The sequence below is a fragment of the Oncorhynchus nerka genome, linkage group LG7, assembly GCF_034236695.1.
Source record: "Oncorhynchus nerka isolate Pitt River linkage group LG7, Oner_Uvic_2.0, whole genome shotgun sequence".
In the NCBI taxonomy this organism is placed as follows: domain Eukaryota; kingdom Metazoa; phylum Chordata; class Actinopteri; order Salmoniformes; family Salmonidae; genus Oncorhynchus; species Oncorhynchus nerka.
In genome coordinates this window covers 10,572,628-10,592,627 of record NC_088402.1, presented here as the reverse complement: position 1 = coordinate 10,592,627, position 20,000 = coordinate 10,572,628, and the positions used below count along the sequence as shown (strand labels likewise).

Below are 20,000 nucleotides of genomic sequence, written 5' to 3'. Positions count from 1 at the left end.
CTATTTTTCTACCTATCAGAATCGACTATACAAACGAGTGGTATACTCGTGACCTATCAAAATGTACAATACAAAGCATTGGTATAAGTAATAGTAATTTCAGTGTTTTATTATACACATAAATAAAATGTGTATTACAACATATTGTATGGAAGGAGAGATTCTTATATAGTGTTTAATGGCCCATGTCACTATGACACTGATGGTACTCTATTCCCTATATTCATGAGTTTCACGGCCGTGTCGCGCCGTTGTTTTGAACGTTCCCCGGGGACTGAGGAACAATTTTTTTAGTTTTGTCCAGTCATTCTAAACAGGTGTTAATGATAATGTTGCCTAAATTACACTACAGTGTCTTGGAAATAAAATGAACATTGTTAAAGTAGGCAAAGAATTAGTGGGGAAAACAACTTAGTCATCGTTGCGATGTCGTCAGATTTACTTTAGACAGATGGCAACGTTGCCGTTAGCGACAATGCTAGCAACGCTAACATTAGCTAGCTAAAATCTGGTGCTCTCCCCCTCACAACGTTAGCTACTCTAAAGTCAATTTGACGACATCACAATGATGACAAAAGGTTTTCCTACTACTATAAAATGTAATTGTGTTTCCAAGCCACTGAAATGTACTCTAGAGTAGAACGTTCAGTCAGACCTCATAGAACTTACAGCAATGTATTGACGTGAAATCCATGAAAAGTAAGGGCTCTGGTCAAAAGTAACGCACTAGGTAGGGATTAGGGGTGCCATTTTGGGACATATACTTTAACGTTGTCCCAGTCCTTCCCCAGTGTAATGACCCTCTTTAGTTTGTGTTGCCGTGACTGGAGAGAGGAGCAGAGCTTCAGGATGCTAAAAAGAGAGAGAGAGAGAAAAAGAGAGAGATATTCACAGTAACCTGTATTATTACCCATCCACTTTGAAGTTTTACCTCGTAGAAGAAAAGCTTTGTGCTCGAGAGGAGCGTTCGAGTGCTGGAAAGCGTTTCTCTCTCTTGAAGTCTCGGCTCTGAATTATCACCATTGCCCTGTAGAGTAGCTGGTAGAAAATATAACTCTGAATAAATAAACACTTTTGTTCATGTTTTTTTATGAAACGATACACTGGGGCTGTGCTGTCTGGAAGTGCTGAAGTGGCAGAGATACTAGAGGATGTGTCTCTTTACCTATGGGCCCTAGTCTAAAGCAGCCTAGAGAGGGAGAGATACCAGAGGATGTGTCTCTTTACCTATGGGCCCTAGTCTAAAGCAGCCTAGAGAGAGAGAGATACTAGAGGATGTGTCTCTTTACCTATGGGCCCTAGTCAAAAGTAGCCTAGAGAGAGAGAGATATCAGAGGATGCATCTCTTTACCTATGGGCCCTAGTCTAAAGCAGCCTAGAGAGGGAGAGATACCAGAGGATGTGTCTCTTTACCTATGGGCCCTAGTCTAAAGCAGCCTAGAGAGGGAGAGATACCAGAGGATGTGTCTCTTTACCTATGGGCCCTAGTCTAAAGCAGCCTAGAGAGGGAGAGATACTAGAGGATGCGTCTCTTTACCTATGGGCCCTAGTCAAAAGCAGCCTAGAGAGGCTATAGAGTTGTCTCTTATTGATCAAAGCCCCATTTGGTGACGAGGCGTCGAGAGGCTGACAGACCCAGCAGCTGGTTGCGGCCTGGAGCCGAGGGAGGGGAGGGAGTGGGTGTGCGTGATCTCAAAAACTCAAGTCGAAATTTGATGTTTGTTTAACATTGTGAGTAGGGCTGGTACGGTAACTGTATAACCGTGACGATGAAGAACGTAAATAAATCATCAATAAACATAATAACTTCTGTAATGGGGCGGCAGGGTAGCCTAGTGGTTAGAGTGTAGGGACGGCAGGTAGCCTAGTGGTTAGAGTGTAGGGGCGGCAGGGTTGCCTAGTGGTTAGAGCGTTGGACTAGTAACCGAAAGGTTGCAAGTTCAAATCCCCGAGCTGACAAGGTACAAATCTGTCGTTCTGCCCCTGAATAGTATAGCATCTATAGTATCTATAGTATCTATAGTATAGTATCTATAGTATAGCATCTATAGTATAGCATCTATAGTATAGGATCTATCGTATAGGATCTATAGTATAGTATAGTATCTATAGTATAGTATCTATAGTATAGGAGCTATAGTATAGTATAGTATCTATAGTATAGTGTCTATAGTATAGTACCTATGGTATAGTATAGTATCTATAGTATAGTATAGTATATATATATAGTATAGTGTAGGATCTATAGTATAGTGTAGGATCTATAGTATAGTATCTATAGTATAGTATAGTACCTATAGTATAGTATAGTATCTATAGTATAGTATAGTATCTATAGTATAGTATAGTACCTATAGTATAGTATGGTATCTATAGTATAGTGTAGGATCTTTAGTATAGTATAGTATCTATAGTATAGTATAGTACCTATGGTATAGTATAGTATCTGTAGTATATTATGGTTTCTATAGTATAGTGTAGGATCTTTAGTATAGTATAGTATCTATAGTATAGTATCTATAGTATAGTATAGTATCTATAGTATAGTATCATTAGTATAGTATAGTATAGTATCTATAGTATAGTATAGTATCTATAGTATAGTATAGTATCTATAGTATAGTATATTATCTATAGTATAGTATCTATAGTATAGTATAGTATCTATAGTATAGTATAGTATCTATAGTACGCAGGGCAGGCTACAGTGGCTTGATAAAGTATTCACCCCCCTTGGCATTTGTCCTATTTTGTTGCCTTACAACCTGGAATTAAAATATATTTTTGGGGGGGGTTGTATCATTTGATTTACACAACATGCCTACTACTTTGAAGATGCAGAATATTTTTAATTGTGAAACAAACAAGATGTTTGTGATGAGAGGCGTTGGGTTTGTGCCAGACATAGCGCTTTCCTTGATGGCCAAAAAAGCTACATTTTAATCTCATCTGACCAGAGTACCTTCTTCCATATGTTTGGGGAGTTTCCAACATGCCTTTTGGCGAACACCAAACGTGTTTGCTTATTTTGTTCTTTAAGCAATGGCTTTTTTCTGGTCACTCTTCCGTAAAGCCCAGCTCCGTGGAGTGTACGGCTTAAAGTGGTCCTATGGACAGATACTCCAATCTCCACTGTGGAGCTTTGCAGCTCCTTCAGGGTTATCTTTGGTCTCTTTGTTGCCTCTAATGCCCTCCTTGCCTGGTCCGTGAGTTTTGGTGGGCGGCCCTCTCTTGGCATGTTTGTTGCCTCTCTGATTAATGCCCTCCTAGCCTGGTCCATGAGTTTTGTTGGGCGGCCCTCTCTTGGCATGTTTGTTGCCTCTCTGATTAATGCCCTCCTAGCCTGGTCCGTGAGTTTTGTTGGGCGGCCCTCTCTTGGCATGTTTGTTGTGGGGCCATATTCTTTAAAATGTTTTAATAATAATAATTCTTGGTAAGTGTGAACATTTCTAAGTGACTGTGAATCTGAGAGAAGTTGAAATCCATGCTAGGCTAGCAAATGTCGTAATATATAATACCCATCTAGTACCCATCTAGTACCCATCTAGTACCCATCTAGTACCAGGTCAGAATCCCCCCCCGCTTTGCCTTCGGAACAACCTGAATTCTTCATGGATTCTATAAGGTGTCGGAAACATTCATTGCTCAATTGGTATCAAAGGACCTAATGTGTGCCAGGAAAACATTCCCCACACCAGTACTCCACCGCCACTAGCCTGTACCAGGCAGGATGTGTCCATGGATTGATGCTGCCTACGCCAAATCCTGACTCTGCTATCAGCATGACACAACAGGAACTGGGATTCGGCGAAGCAGGCAATGTTTTTCCACTCCTCAATTGTCCAGTGTTGGTGATCACTTGCCCACTGGAGCCACTTCTTGTTGTTTTTAGCTGAAAAGAGTGGAACCCGGTGTGGTCGTCTGCTGTGGACGTTTGCTTGACAATTTACCTGCTTCTAGGTCTGTCTCCCAAATGGCAACCTATTTTATTTCCTATTATGGGCCCTACTTGAAAGTAGTGCACGATATAGGGGAATAGAGGGCCATTTGGAACTCTATTACAGATCGGTTATGTCTCTCCTTAGCTCGTCACAGAGATCAGGTAGAGAGAGAGAGCCTCCTCTCCTTCCTTCCTCCATATTCCCTCGCTGTCAAGCCTTCTGCCAGAACCCTTCCTGTCGAGCCCTGTTCAGCACCCTTCCTGTCAAGCCCTGTTCAGCACCCTTCCTGTCAAGCCCTGTTCAGCACCCTTCCTGTTGAGCCCTGTTCAGCACCCTTCCTGTTGAGCCCTGTTCAGCACCCTTCCTGTTGAGCCCTGTTCAGCACCCTTCCTGTTGAGCCCTGTTCAGCACCCTTCCTGTTGAGCCCTGTTCAGCGCCCTTCCTGTCGAGCCCTGTTCAGCGCCCTTCCTGTCGAGCCCTGTTCAGCGCCCTTCCTGTTGAGCCCTGTTCAGCACCCTTCCTGTTGAGCCCTGTTCAGCACCCTTCCTGTTGAGCCCTGTTCAGCACCCTTCCTGTTGAGCCCTGTTCAGCACCCTTCCTGTTGAGCCCTGTTCAGCACCCTTCCTGTTGAGCCCTGTTCAGCACCCTTCCTGTCAAGCCATTACAGCACTCCCATCTAAAGTGATGCCAATGAATAATTCCCTTTCTAGACTCAGACAGCATGAAAACATCCTCTCTCTCTCTCTCTCTCTCTCTCCCTTCAGGATGAGCTAGAAAAACACACAGACCCCATCTCTCATATTGTATTACAATGGAAAACTGATTTCCTTCATTTCATCAGGCACTTGGGTGTGTGTTTGTGTCTGATTCTGCTAATAATACGACGCTCAACCATCGTTGTGATTGAAAAAGCTTCTTCCACATTCCCCAACACACAAATGATGATCTCCACCCTGCTACCCTGCTACCACCCTGCTACCACCCTGCTACCACGAAAATACTTTCACCTCGCCACCATAGAGCGGGTGAATGCATGCATTGCCCGGGACTGTGTCTCAAAACCTAATGTCTTTGGCTCGACGATTGGACATGTTTTTGACAGAGTTGTTTATCTGTCCCAAAATACAAATTGGCCCTTACCGCTGTTCTGTAGAGAACGTTCTCTTGGAGCGTCGTCTCTCGTCGCATGGCAGATAAACAAACTGTTGTCAAAAACCTGTCCAATCCTTTTAAAAAACCCTCCACATCTAGCTAAATGGGAGAGAAAATCATTTGTGTTATTGAACCAATTTACGAGGGTGGAGGGATTCTATCACAAAGTGGACCTTTCCAATGTGACATTTTTGTTGTTGTCAAAGGGTAGAAACTGGTAAATGTCTGGAACTCAGTCCAGGATCCTGGGCCAACAGAATGGGGGTGGATCCTGGGCCAACAGAATGGGGGTGGATCCTGGGCCAACAGAATGAGGGTGGATCCTGGGCCAACAGAATGAGGGTGGATCCTGGGCCAACAGAATGGGGGTGGATCCTGGGCCAACAGAATGGGGGTGGATGGATACAGGAGGGTTGCATTGCAGTTGGTTTGTTTGTTTGTTTGGTCTGGCTGGCTGGCTGGCTGGCTGGCTAGCTTGTTTGTTTGTTTGTTTGTTTGGTCTGGCTGGCTGGCTGGCTAGCTTGTTTGTTTGTTTGTTTGGTCTGGCTGGCTGGCTGGCTAGCTTGTTTGTTTGTTTGTTTGTTTGGTCTGGCTGGCTGGCTGTTTGGCTGGCTTGTTTGTTTGTTTGGTCTGGCTGGCTGGCTGGCTGGCTTGTTTGTTTGTTTGTTTGTTTGGTCTGGCTGGCTGGCTGGCTAGCTTGTTTGTTTGGCTGGCTGGCTGGCTGGCTAGCTTGTTTGTTTGTTTGGTCTGGCTGGCTTGTTTGTTTGTTTGTTTGGTCTGTCTGGCTGGCTGGCTGGCTGGCTTGTTTGTTTGTTTGTTTGTTTGTTTGTTTGGTCTGGCTGGCTGGCTGGCTGGCTTGTTTGTCTGGCTGGCTGGCTGGCTAGCTTGTTTGTTTGTTTGTTTGTTTGGCTGGCTGGCTGGTTGGTGTGTGTTTGGGCACCTGTGTGAGTGTGAGGCTCCCTGCGGACCTGGCATCCTTTCACTCCCTCCTCTCTACATTTTCCTCTTCTGTCTCTGCTGCTAAAGCCACTTTCTACCACTCTAAATTCCAAGCATCTGCCTCTAACCCTAGGAAGCTCTTTGCCACCTTCTCCTCCCTCCTGAATCCTCCTCCCCCTCCCCCCCCTCCTCCCTCTCTGCAGATGACTTCGTCAACCATTTTGAAAAGAAGGTCGACGACATCCGATCCTCGTTTGCTAAGTCAAACGACACCGCTGGTTCTGCTCACACTGCCCTACCCTGTGCTCTGACCTCTTTCTCCCCTCTCTCTCCAGATGAAATCTCGCGTCTTGTGACGGCCGGCCGCCCAACAACCTGCCCGCTTGACCCTATCCCCTCCTCTCTTCTCCAGACCATTTCCGGAGACCTTCTCCCTTACCTCACCTCGCTCATCAACTCATCCCTGACCGCTGGCTACGTCCCTTCCGTCTTCAAGAGAGCGAGAGTTGCACCCCTTCTGAAAAAACCTACACTCGATCCCTCCGATGTCAACAACTACAGACCAGTATCCCTTCTTTCTTTTCTCTCCAAAACTCTTGAACGTGCCGTCCTTGGCCAGCTCTCCCGCTATCTCTCTCAGAATGACCTTCTTGATCCAAATCAGTCAGGTTTCAAGACTAGTCATTCAACTGAGACTGCTCTTCTCTGTATCACGGAGGCGCTCCGCACTGCTAAAGCTAACTCTCTCTCCTCTGCTCTCATCCTTCTAGACCTATCGGCTGCCTTCGATACTGTGAACCATCAGATCCTCCTCTCCACCCTCTCCGAGTTGGGCATCTCCGGCGCGGCCCACGCTTGGATTGCGTCCTACCTGACAGGTCGCTCCTACCAGGTGGCGTGGCGAGAATATGTCTCCTCACCACGTGCTCTCACCACTGGTGTCCCCCAGCGCTCTGTTCTAGGCCCTCTCCTATTCTCGCTATACACCAAGTCACTTGGCTCTGTCATAACCTCACATGGTCTCTCCTATCATTGCTATGCAGACGACACACAATTAATCTTCTCCTTTCCCCCTTCTGATGACCAGGTGGCGAATCGCATCTCTGCATGTCTGGCAGACATATCAGTGTGGATGACGGATCACCACCTCAAGCTGAACCTCGGCAAGACGGAGCTGCTCTTCCTCCCGGGGAAGGACTGCCCGTTCCATGATCTCGCCATCACGGTTGACAACTCCATTGTGTCCTCCTCCCAGAGCGCTAAGAACCTTGGCGTTATCCTGGACAACACCCTGTCGTTCTCAACTAACATCAAGGCGGTGGCCCGTTCCTGTAGGTTCATGCTCTACAACATCCGCAGAGTACGACCCTGCCTCACACAGGAAGCGGCGCAGGTCCTAATCCAGGCACTTGTCATCTCCCGTCTGGATTACTGCAACTCGCTGTTGGCTGGGCTCCCTGCCTGTGCCATTAAACCCCTACAACTCATCCAGAACGCCGCAGCCCGTCTGGTGTTCAACCTTCCCAAGTTCTCTCCACGTCACCCCGCTCCTCCGCTCTCTCCACTGGCTTCCAGTTGAAGCTCGCATCCGCTACAAGACCATGGTGCTTGCCTACGGAGCTGTGAGGGGAACGGCACCTCAGTACCTCCAGGCTCTGATCAGGCCCTACACCCAAACAAGGGCACTGCGTTCATCCACCTCTGGCCTGCTCGCCTCCCTACCACTGAGGAAGTACAGTTCCCGCTCAGCCCAGTCAAAACTGTTCGCTGCTCTGGCCCCCCAATGGTGGAACAAACTCCCTCACGACTCCAGGACAGCGGAGTCAATCACCACCTTCCGGAGACACCTGAAACCCCACCTCTTTAAGGAATACCTAGGATAGGATAAAGTAATCCTTCTCACCCCCCCCCCTTAAAAGATTTAGATGCACTATTGTAAAGTGGCTGTTCCACTGGATGTCATAAGGTGAATGCACCAATTTGTAAGTCGCTCTGGATAAGAGCGTCTGCTAAATGACTTAAATGTAAATGTTAAATGTTTGTCGTGTTTGTACCATGGTGACTTCTTAGTGAGAGGAGAGGAACATCTGACCTGTACCCAGATAGACCCCGCTGATAGAGGAAAATATGGTTGAAATGACTAATTATGTATACATTCCAATCAGAAACTGACTAGTCCAAATGCTATAATGTACTGTACATGTGAGTTTTCCCTCTTGCTCCCTTTCCCAATTGTATATAATGTAGTCAGGAGTTAGTAACAATGTAGGTCTGTTCCTTAGTTCATTCAGTTGTACAAATCTCCAGGTGGTGGGAACGGGCCATCTCCAAATGGTCGGGAATGTTGATTTATGCTGACTGGCCTTGACTTCGTGCTGATAACGCAAAGGCTTGAGAGCTAGAGGGGCCCTCTGTTTGTGAAACGGAACGTTTGGAAAACGCTGACGTCATTTTCAGTTTATAACCTGTGGAAATGTGTGTAAGCATTCAGTACTCTCTGGAATTAAACGCTCTTACCTGGCTTTTGAGACTGGTCTCGATCTACTTCATGCATAATTAATGAACTTACACATCATTAATGAATTAGAAACGAGTGCGAAATTGTTTTTGACAATTAAAGCATAAAGGAATTTAGAATTCCTCTATCACCCGCCCACTGGGAGACAGGACGTCAACCTGGTGTTCCCAGCTGTGTACACCAACCCTTCTTCACCCACCCATTATTGTGTTATTGACTGTATGCTTGTTTATTCCTATGTGTAACTCTGTGTTGTTGTTTTGTGTTACACTGCTTTGCTTTATCTTGGCCAGGTCGCAGTTGTAAATGAGAACTTGTTCTCAACTAGCCTACCTCGTTAAATAAAGTTGTTCTCAACTAGCCTACCTCGTTAAATAAAGGTGTTCTCAACTAGCCTACCTCGTTAAATAAAGGTGTTCTCAACTAGCCTACCTCGTTAAATAAAGGTGTTCTCAACTAGCCTACCTCGTTAAATAAAGGTGAAAAAAACTGTTCTAAGCTCCTCCTCCTCTCTCTTCTTCAGACGTCTCAGGAGTTTCTGAACCAGCTGATGTCTAAGTTGGGGGGTAAGAACCCAGAGGAGACGGGGGGGTTCCAGGAGGCCCCTCTGGCCTACGATGCAGTGTGGGCCCTGGCTCTGGCCCTCAACAAGACCGTGGGGCCCCTGAAGGCCAAGGGCCGCAGACTAGAAGACTTCAACTACAACAACCGAGATATCACCGCCGAGATCTATCGTGCTCTCAACACCAGCTCATTCGAAGGAGTGTCGGTGAGTATCGTATATGTCACCACAGAGAGAGGATGGAAATTGAAGAGAAAGAGGAGAAGTTTGTGGTTGTACTGGGAGAGATATGAGAGAGAGAGAGAGAGAGAGAGACGCAGAGAGACGCAGAGACAGAAATAGAGACAGACAGACAGAAATAGAGACAGACAGACAGACAGACTCTACCCTGGATTTGAGCAGTCTTTACGACTAGTGCCACCTCTACAAGGAAGCACTCCCCACCTTTTCCAGGACCCTGAAGGACATCCCCCTCAAACACAGCCCCAGCACCTCCCACAGGAGCAACAGAGCAACGACCAGCGAGACACCCTCCCGAAGGCCCCCAAGGAGGCCACTGTATTCCCACTGGTCAATCCATAATGGGAATAACAGGGAGTGAGGGGAGAGTGTGAGTGTGTGAGAGAGAGGAACTGAAAGAGAGAAAAACAGAAAGAGAGATGTATCCTCCAGACAGAGCTATACCTTATCCCCTGACACCATGAGGTAGACACACGAGGGAGGGAGGGAGGGAGGGAGACCCTAGCTAGGCAGGCTCAATCTTTCCCTTGATCCGTCGCTGAACCTAAACTCAATATGAGCGGCTGATTAGGTAATGAGAATATGAAATAATAAAAAACATTCCTATAAAGGGCAACGTGCTTCCAGCTTTCCTCTGCCTCTGAGTGAACTAACATCGGCCAGTATGAAGACCATGCAAACAAGTGAATACCCTGCACCGGGAGAACTCACGCCAAAAGGACCTACCTGGAGGTGACATCATTCCCTCCCAAATATGTCCACAATTATGACAAAACAACCCCCCAAAAATAGGTCACAACTTCCTGCAGCTCTGTCACACACTGAGTCTGTAATAAGTCAATGGTAGGCTACGAGGGGGACTTCTACGTTCGGTACACGTATCATCCCCTGGCAGTAATACTGCTGGCTACTTTATCACTGACCTCAACCCAGAGTCTCTTAGAGCGTTCAGTCAGTCCACTGACACCCCTATCAGATCACAGCAAAATCACACGTCTACTTGAACAGAGCAATACTCAATCATGAGACATCAACGCCAAAGGAACTGCAGAACATGAATTAAGACATGCTATAGATGGAAGGACAGTAGTGCAGAAACCTACCAAAAAACAATTATGCAACAACAAATTCAATCCCTTTTAGACAAATTCTAGACAAAACATTTCTCTATAATAGTGAAAATAGAAACTTGGCAGTAAAAAGCCTAAATAGTATAGTTGACCTTTCAGCTTCCTTATCAAATCTAAAAAACAAAGCAAACAACTTAAGAAAATGTTCAACAAGGACAAATGGTTTGATGAAGATTGCAAAAACCGAAGAAATAAATTGACAAACCTGTCCAGCCAAAAACATGGAGACCCAGAAAACCTACGAGTCTACGGCTTCACTATGGTGAAATGGAGAAAAAGAAGGAACAGCACGTCAGAAATTTGCTGAAAGTCATTGTAGAATCCACAGAATCTAACCACTTCTGTGAAAATTGGAAAACACTAAACAAACAACAACACGAATAATTATCTATCCAAAATGGAGATGGGTAAATGGGTATGAATAAACCACTTCTTCAAAGAACAAACAGCAAAAATATATACCTGATCAATTATAAATCTTAGAATCAGCTATTAAAGACTAACAGAACCCACTGAATTCTCCAATTACATTGAATGAACTACAGGACAAAATACAAACCCTCTAACCCTAAAAGGCCTGTGGTGTTAATAGTATCCTCAATGAAAAAAATAACTTTTGACTCAATTGGGCATGAGGGTCTTGCTATACAAATTGATGTATAGCAATGTTGGAGGGAAAAATATCCGACATTATACAATCCATCTAAACAAACAACATTTTCTACAGGGCTGTGGGGTGAGACAGGGATGCAGCTTGAGCCCCACCCTGTTCAACATGTACGTTCAACATGTACAGTATATCAATGACTAAAACAGTCTGCAGCACCCAGCCTCACCTTACTAGAGTCAAATGTCTACTGTTTGTTGATGATCTGGTGCTTCTGTCCCCAACCAAGGAGGGCCTACAGCAGCACCTAGATTTTCTGCACAGATTCTGTCAGACCTGGACCCTGACAGTAAATCTCTGTGAGACAAAAAATAACTGTGTTCCAGAAAAGGTCCAATTGCCAGGACCACAAATACAAATTCCATCTAGACACCGTTGCCCTAGAGCACACCAATATAATTCATACCTCATCGTAAACAGAAGCACCACAGGTAACTTCCACAAAGCCGTGAACGATCTAATAAACAAAGCAAGAAGGGCCTTCTGCGCCATCAAAAGGAACATAAAATTCGACATCCCATTTGGGATCTGGCAAAGAACCAAAAATAATTGAATCAGTTATAAAACCCATTGCCCTTTATGGTTGTGAGGTCTGGGGTCAACTCACCAACCAAGAATTCACAAAATGGGACAAGCACCAAATCGAGTCTTTGCATACAGAATTCTGCAAAAACATCCGCTGTGTACTATGTAAAACACCAAATAATGCATGCAGAGTAGAATTAGGACGATATTCGCTAATGATCAAAACCCAGAAAAGAGCGATTAAATTCTACAACCACCTAAAATAAAACATATATTCAAACCTCCATAATAAAGCCATCACCTACAGAGACATTACCCTAAACAAGCTGGTCCTGGGGCTCTGTTCATAAGCACAAACAGACCCCACAGAGCCCCCAGGACAGCAGCACAATTAGACCCAACCAAATCAGGAGAAAACAAAAAGAGAATTACTTGACACATTGGAAAGAATTAACAAAAAAACAGAGCAAACTAGAATGCTATTTGTCCCTAAACAGAGAGTAGATAGTGGCAGAATACCTGACCACTGTGACTGACCCAACCTTAAGGAAAGCTTTGACTATGTACAGACTAAGTGAGCATAGCCTTGCTATTGAGAAAGGCCGCCGTAGGCAGACATGGCTCTCAAGAAAAGACAGGCTGTGTGCACACTGCCCAGAAAATGAGGTGGAAACTGAGCTGCACTTCCTAACCTAAACATATGGCCATATTAGAGACACATATTTCACTCAGATTACACAGACCCCACAAAGAATTTGAAAATTAATCTCATTTTGATAAAGTCTCATGTCTATTAGGTGAAATACCACAGTGTGACATCACCGCAGCAAGATTTGTGACCTGTTGTCACGAGAAAAGGTCAACCAGTGAAGAACAATCACCATTGTAAATACAACCCATATTTATGTTTATTTATTTTCCGTGTTGTACTTTAACTATCTGCACATCGTTACAACACTTTACACAGCCCAAACATGACATTTGAAATGTCTCTATTCCTTTGAAACGTATGTGAACTTACTGCTCAGTTTTGATTGTTTATTTCACTTTTGTTTATTGTCTATTTCACTTGCTTTGGCAATGTAAACATATGTTTCCCATGCCAATAACGCCCATTGAATTGAGAAAGAGAGACAGCCAGATAGACGGCCATCAAGAGAGAGAGACATACACAGAGAAAGAGAGATAGAGAGGCACAGAGAGAGAGATTGAGAAAGAACGTGATGTAGATAGAGAGAGAAACAAAGAGAGAGACACAGAGAGAAAGATGGACAGCTTGAGAGACACACAGAGAGATTCAGACTGAGAAAGAGAGAGACACAGAGAGAGAGAGAGAGAGAGAGAGACAGACAGAGATGCGAGAGAGACCCAGATTACAACAAACGTTGCCACAACTTTAGAGAACGTTCCCTTAAGTGTCTCATACGGTCATTACTTACCGTTTTCATAGGAGAGTTCTAGTGATGTGCAAGGACTGTTTCCAAGAGATCATCACCTTAATGTAAACAGAACGTCTTTAGGGAAGAATATTCTCCTAAACCTCAGAAAAGTGAAAACATGAATGTTCTTGCAACGTTCCCAAGAAACATGTCTAGAACATTAATATGTTCTGAGAACAAGAAACATGTCTAGAACATTAATATGTTCTGAGAACAAGAAACATGTCTAGAACATTAATATGTTCTGAGAACAAGAAACATGTCTAGAACATTAATATGTTCTGAGAACAAGAAACATGTCTAGAACATTAATATGTTCTGAGAACAAGAAACATGTCTAGAACATTAATATGTTCTGAGAACAAGAAACATGTCTAGAACGTTAATATGTTCTAAGAATATTGTAACCACTTTCTGGGTATGTTTATTGTGACGTTGATGGAATATTCTCCTAAAAGTCAGAAAACTGAAAGAGAGAGGTGTTAAACTGTATACCACTTCCATTTTATTTTTTAAAATCTTCATTATTTGTCTTCCCACAGGGCCATGTTGTGTTTGATGCTCAGGGTTCTAGAATGGCCTGGACTCTTATTGAGCAGCTGCAAGGTACAGTACTCTCTCTATTCCTCATGTATACAATAAATAAATCAATAAATAAAAACATGTCCCCAACTAGCCCACGGCCGGTGACATCTTGTAATTTTGAACATGAAACATCGGCATGGCACCAATCTTGGATCCGGGTAGTAACATTTGTGGGGTACTAGCGTGGATGGCCAGTGTCCAAAATCCTTCAGCTCCATCCCTGAGTCCATAATCACAAGTATCAACCATATACAATAACCTAGAAAGTATTCATACACCTTGACTTAGTCCACATTTTGTTGTGTTGTTGGATTAAAAAAAGGTTTATTTTCTTCACACAATACCTCGTAATGACAAATTGAAAACGTGCTATTATAAATGTTTATTGAAAATTAAATACAGAAATATATCATTCACGTATGTAACGGCTTTCTTGTGGTGAAGGAGAGTCGGACCAAAATGCAGCGTGATGATGATTCATGATATTTTAATGAAGGAAAAAACTATACATGAAGAAACTACAAAGTGAAATGTGAAAACCGAAACAGCCCTATCTGGTGCAAACACAAAGACAGGAACAATCACCCACGAAACACTCAAAGAATATGGCTGCCTAAATATGGTTCCCAATCAGAGACAACGATAATCACCTGCCTCTGATTAAGAACCGCCTCAAGGCAACCATAGACTTTCCTAGACAACCCTACTCAACCACAATCCCAATGCCTACTAAAACCCCAATACAAAAACACACCACAAAATAAACCCATGTCACACCCTGGCCTGACCAAATAAATAAAGAAAACACAAAATACTAAGACCAAGGCGTGACAGGACCCCACCCCCCCCCCTAAGGTGCGGACTCCCGGACGCACATCAAAACAATAGGGAGGGTCCGGGTGGGCGTCTGTCCATGGTGGCGTCTCCGGCTCGGGACGTGGACCCCACTCCATTAATGTAATAGTTCCTCTCCCTCGCGCCATGGGATAGTCCACTCTCGCCGCCGACCATGGCCTAATAACCCTCACCAAGGACCCCACTGGACTGAGGGGCAGCTTGGGACTGAGGGGCAGCTCGGGACTGAGGGGCAGCTCGGGGCTGAGGGGCAGCTCGGGACTGAGGGGAAGCTCGGGACTGAGGGGAAGCTCAACACTGAGAGGAAGCTCAGCACTGAGGGGAGGCTCAGCACAGAGGGGAAGCTCAACACTGAGGGGAAGCTCAGCACTGAGAGGAAGCTCAGCACTGAGAGGAAGCTCAGCACTGAGAGGAAGCTCAGCACATAGGGGAAGCCCAGCACTAAGGGGAAGCCCAGCACTGAGGGGAAGCTCAGCACTGAGAGGAAGCTCAGCACTGAGAGGAAGCTCAGGCAGGTAGTTGGCTCCGGCAGATCCTGGCTGGCTGGCGGATCTGGAAGAGTCTGGTTGACTGGCAGATCTGGAAGAGTCTGGTTGACTGGCAGATCTGGAAGTGTCTGGTTGACTGGCAGATCTGGAAGAGTCTGGTTGACTGGCAGATCTGGAAGAGTCTGGTTGACTGGCAGATCTGGAAGAGTCTGGCTGACTGGCAGATCTGGAATAGTCTGGCTGACTGGCAGATCTGGCTGCTCTGGCTGCTCCATGTAGACTGGCAGCTCTGGCTGCTCCATGCAGACTGGCAGCTCTGGCTGCTCTATGCAGACTGGCAGCTCGATGCAGACTGGCAGCTCTGGCTGCTCTATGCAGACTGGAAGCTCTATGCAGACAGACAGCTCTGGCTGCTCTATGCAGACTGGCAGCTCCATGCAGACTGGCAGCTCTGGCTGCTCTATGCAGACTGGCAGCTCTATGCAGACTGGCAGCTCTGGCTGCTCCATGCAACCTGGCAGCTCTATGCAGACTGACATCTCTGGCTGCTCTATGCAGACTGGCAGCTCCATGCAGACCGGCAGCTCTGGCTGCTCTATGCAGACTGGCAGCTCTATGCAGACTGGCAGCTCTGGCTGCTCCATGCAACCTGGCAGCTCTATGCAGACTGACAGCTCTGGCTGCTCCATGCAGACTGGCGCTCCATGCAGACTGGCAGCTCTGGCTGCTCTATGCCGACTGGCAGCTCTATGCAGACTGGCAGCTCTGGCGGCTCCATGCAGACTGGCAGCTCTGGCTGCTCCATGCAGACTGGCAGCTCTGACTGCTCCATGCAGACTGGCAGCTCTGGCTGCTCCATGCAGACTGGCAGATCTGGCTGCTCCATGCAGACTGGCAGCTCTGGCTGCTCCATGCAGACTGGCAGCTCTGGCTGCTCCATGCAGACTGGCAGCTCTATGCAGACTGGCAGCTCTGGCTGCCACCGGAGGACTGGTGTGTGGAGGTGGCACTGGATAGACCGGACCGTGCAGGCGCACTGGAGCTCTTGAGCACCGAGCCTGCCCAACCTTACCTGGCTCGATGCCCACTCTAGCCCGGCCAATACGAAGAGCTGGTATGTACCGCACCGGGCTATGCACCCGCACTGGAGACACCGTGCTCTCAATAGCATAACACGGTGCCTGCCCGGTCTCTTTAGCCCCCCGGTAAACACAGGAAGTTAGCGCAGGTCTCCTACCTGGCGTAGCCACACTCCCTGTGAGCCACCCCCCAATACATTTTTGGGGCTGACTCTTGGGCTTCCATACGCGTCGCCGTGCTGCCTCTTCATACCAGCGCCTCTCCACTTTCTACGCCTCCAGTTCTTCTTTGGGGCGTCGATATTCACCAGGCTGTGCCCAGGGTCCTTTTCCGTCCAATATCTCCTCCCAAGTCCAGAAGTCCTGTGATCGCTGCTCCTCTGATTAAGAACCGCATCAAGGCAACCATAGACTTTCCTAGACAACCCTACTCAATCACAATCCCAATACCTACTAAAACCCCAATACAAAAACACACCACAAAATAAACCCATGTCACACCCTGGCCTGACCAAATAAAGAAAGAAAACACAAAATACTAAGACCAAGGCGTGACAGGACCCCCCCCCCCCCTAAGGTGCGGACTCCCGGACGCACATCAAAACAATAGGGAGGGTCCGGGTGGGCGTCTGAATACTAAGACCAAGGCGTGACAATGGACAAGATCAGTCAAAAGTTTGGAAACGCCTACTCATTTATTTTTTACTATTTTCAACATTGTAGAATAATAGTGAAGACAAGAAAACTACTAAATAACACATGGAATCATGTGGTGACCAAAAAAGTGTTAATTAAACTAATTTAAATATCTTTTATATTTAAGATTCTTCAAAGTAGCTACCCTTTGCCTTGATGACAGCTTTGCACACTCTTGGCATTCTCTCAACCAGCTTTACCTAGAATGCTTTTCCAACAGTCTTGAAGGAGTTCCCACATATGCTGAGCACTTGTTGGTGGCTTTTCCTTCACTCTGCGGTCCAACTCATCCCAAACCATCTCAACTTGGTTAAGGTTGTGTGATTGTGGAGGCCAGGTCATCTGATGCAGCACTCCATCACTCTTCTTCTTGGTCAAATAGCCCTTACACAGCCTAGAGGTGTGTTGGGTTATTGTCCTGTTGAAAAACAAATGATAGTCCCACTAAGCGCAAACCAGATGGTGTGGTGTATCGCTGCAGGATGCTGTGGTAACCATGCTGGTTATGTGTGACTGGTTTTCTAAATAAAACACAGACAGTGTCTCCAGCTAAGCACCCCCACACCACCACACCTCCTCCTCCATGCTTCATGGATGGTGCCAGGTTTCCTCCAGATGTGACACTTGGCATTCAGGCCAAAGAGTTTAATCTTGGTTTCATCAGACCAGATAATCTTTCTCATGGTCTGAGAGTCCTTTAGATGCGTTTTGGCAAACTCCAAGCCGGCTGTCATGTGCCTTTTCCTGAGGAGTGGCTTCTGTCTGGCCACTTTATCATAAAGTCCTGATTTGTGGAGTACAGCAGAGATGGTTGACCTTCTGGAAGGTTGTCTCATCTCCACAAAGGAACTCTGGAGGTCTGTCAGAGTGACCATCGGGTTCTTGGTCACCTCCCTGACCAAGGCCCTTCTCCCCCGATTGCTCAGTTTGGCTGGGCGGCCAGCTCTAGAAAGAGTCTTGGTGGTTCCAAACTTCTTCCATTGAAGAATGATGAGGGCCACAGTGTTTTTGGGGATCTTCAATGCGGCAGAAATGTTTTGTTACCCTTCCCCAGATCTGTGCCTCGACACAATCCTGTCTTGGAGGTCTATGGACAGTTCCTTCGACCTCATGGCTTGTTTTTGCTCTGACACACACTGTCAACTGTGGGACCTTTATATAGACAGGTTGTGTGCCTTTCCAAATCATGTCCAATCAATTGAATTTACCACAGGTGGACTCCAATCAAGTTGTAGAAACATCTCAAGGATGATAAATGGAAACAGGATGCACCTGAGCTCCATTTTGAGCCTCAAAGGATCTGAATACTTATGTAAATAAGGTATTTCTGTTTTTTATTTTCAATACATTTGCAAAAATGTCTAAAAACCTGTTTGCACTTCGTCATAATGGTGCATTGTGTTTAGATTGATGAGGGAAAAGATTGAATCCATTTTGGAACGTAACAACATTTGGAAAAAAGGACGAGGTCTGAATACTGTGCAGTACACTTTCTTCCTGTTTATACAATGTACTGTAATCAATAGTATCCTTTTACAGTACGTTCTGCCATTGGTATCTTATAACATATATATATATATATATAAATATATATATACCTTATAACCTATAACTTTAACCATTTGACAAGTGTAGATTTATCGAATTCTGGTTTTTATTCTCACAATCCATTTACACATTGCTAACAAGTATTTAATTGGTATAAATGTGCATAAAAGTACAATATGTTCCATATACTGAATTTACTAACAATATGAGTAAAAAAAAAATCTCCACTGAAACCCCTTTGAGGGGGTTTGGCTTCTCTCTGTGTGTGTGCTTGTGTTTGTGTGTGTTTGTTGAGGGGTTAGGTTTCTGTGTATGTGTGTGTGTGTGTTTTAGGGTTAGGTTTTTGTGTGTGTTGACGGGTTAGGTGTGTGTGTGTGTGTTTAGGCGTTAGGTTTCTGTGTGTGTGTCTGTGTGTGTTGAGGGGTTAGGTTTATGCCCAGACACATCTGTTCAGTAAGGCTCATGAACAATAAGGGTCTCAATATTGTCCCCTGGCACAGTTGTACTTACTCATAATACAATGATAGCAGAAACTAATGAAGTCAACATGTGCATAAAAAAGTTAATAGCTGCTTAAATATTTCAGTTGGAGGGTTTCCCAAATGAGCTTCTGAAATGTATCAGTTCTTCTTGCAATTACAATAAACCTGAAAGCCCAGTGCTTTAGTTTATCATAAAGGCTGCTACAGTCATCTCCACAAGGAGAGAGAGGGAGAGAGAGAGGGAGAGGGAGAGAGGGAGAGAGACGAGAGGGAGAGGGAGAGAGGGAGAGGGAGAGAGACAGAGACGAGAGAGAGAGAGACGAGAGGGAGAGAGAGAGAGAGAGAGACAGACAGAGACGAGAGGGAGAGACAGACAGAGACGAGAGGGAGAGAGAGAGAGAGAGAGACCGACAGAGCCGAGAGGGAGAGGGAGAGGGAGAGACAGACAGACAGAGACGAGAGGGAGAGAGAGAGAGAGAGACAGACAGAGACGAGAAGGAGAGGGAGAGACAGACAGAGACGAGAGGGAGAGGGAGAGAGAGACAGAGACGAGAGGGAGAGGGAGAGAGAGAGACAGACAGACAGAGATGAGAGGGAGAGGGAGAAAGAGAGACAGAGACGAGAGGGAGAGAGAAAGAGAGAGAGAGACCGCCAGAGAGAGACGAGAGGGACAGGGAGAGAGCGAGAGAAAGAGAGAGCGACCGACAGAGACAAGAGGGACAGGGAGAGAGCGAATGCGAGAGCGAGAAAGAGAGAGAGACCGACAGAGACAAGAGGGACAGGGAGAGAGCGAATGTGAGAGCGAGAAAGAGAGAGAGACCAACAGAGACAAGAGGGACAGGGAGAGAGAGCGAGCGAGAAAGAGAGAGAGACCGACAGAGACAAGAGGGACAGGGAGAGAGAGCGAGCGAGCGAGAAAGAGAGAGAGACCGACAGAGACAAGAGGGACAGGGAGAGATAGCGAGCGAGCGAGAAAGAGAGAGAGACCGACAGAGACTAGAGGGACAGGGAGAGAGAGCGAGCGAGAAAGAGAGAGAGACCGACAGAGACAAGAGGGACAGGGAGAGAGAGCGAGCGAGAAAGAGAGATAGACCGACAGAGACAAGAGGGACAGGGAGAGAGAGCGAGCGAGAAAGAGAGATAGACCGACAGAG

The 20,000-nt window shown here is 45.9% G+C and overlaps 1 protein-coding gene across 1 annotated transcript in view; it reads left to right on the top strand.

Moving 5' to 3' along the window:
• LOC115124066 (gamma-aminobutyric acid type B receptor subunit 1-like) overlaps positions 1-20,000 on the top strand; it is a 254,510-nt gene that overhangs the window by 170,416 nt on the left and 64,094 nt on the right. The window contains exons 12-13 of the mRNA XM_065020170.1: positions 9,074-9,319; positions 13,656-13,719. Of these exons, the coding sequence (XP_064876242.1) occupies positions 9,074-9,319; positions 13,656-13,719 (310 nt within the window). The remainder of the gene's footprint in view (positions 1-9,073; positions 9,320-13,655; positions 13,720-20,000) is intronic.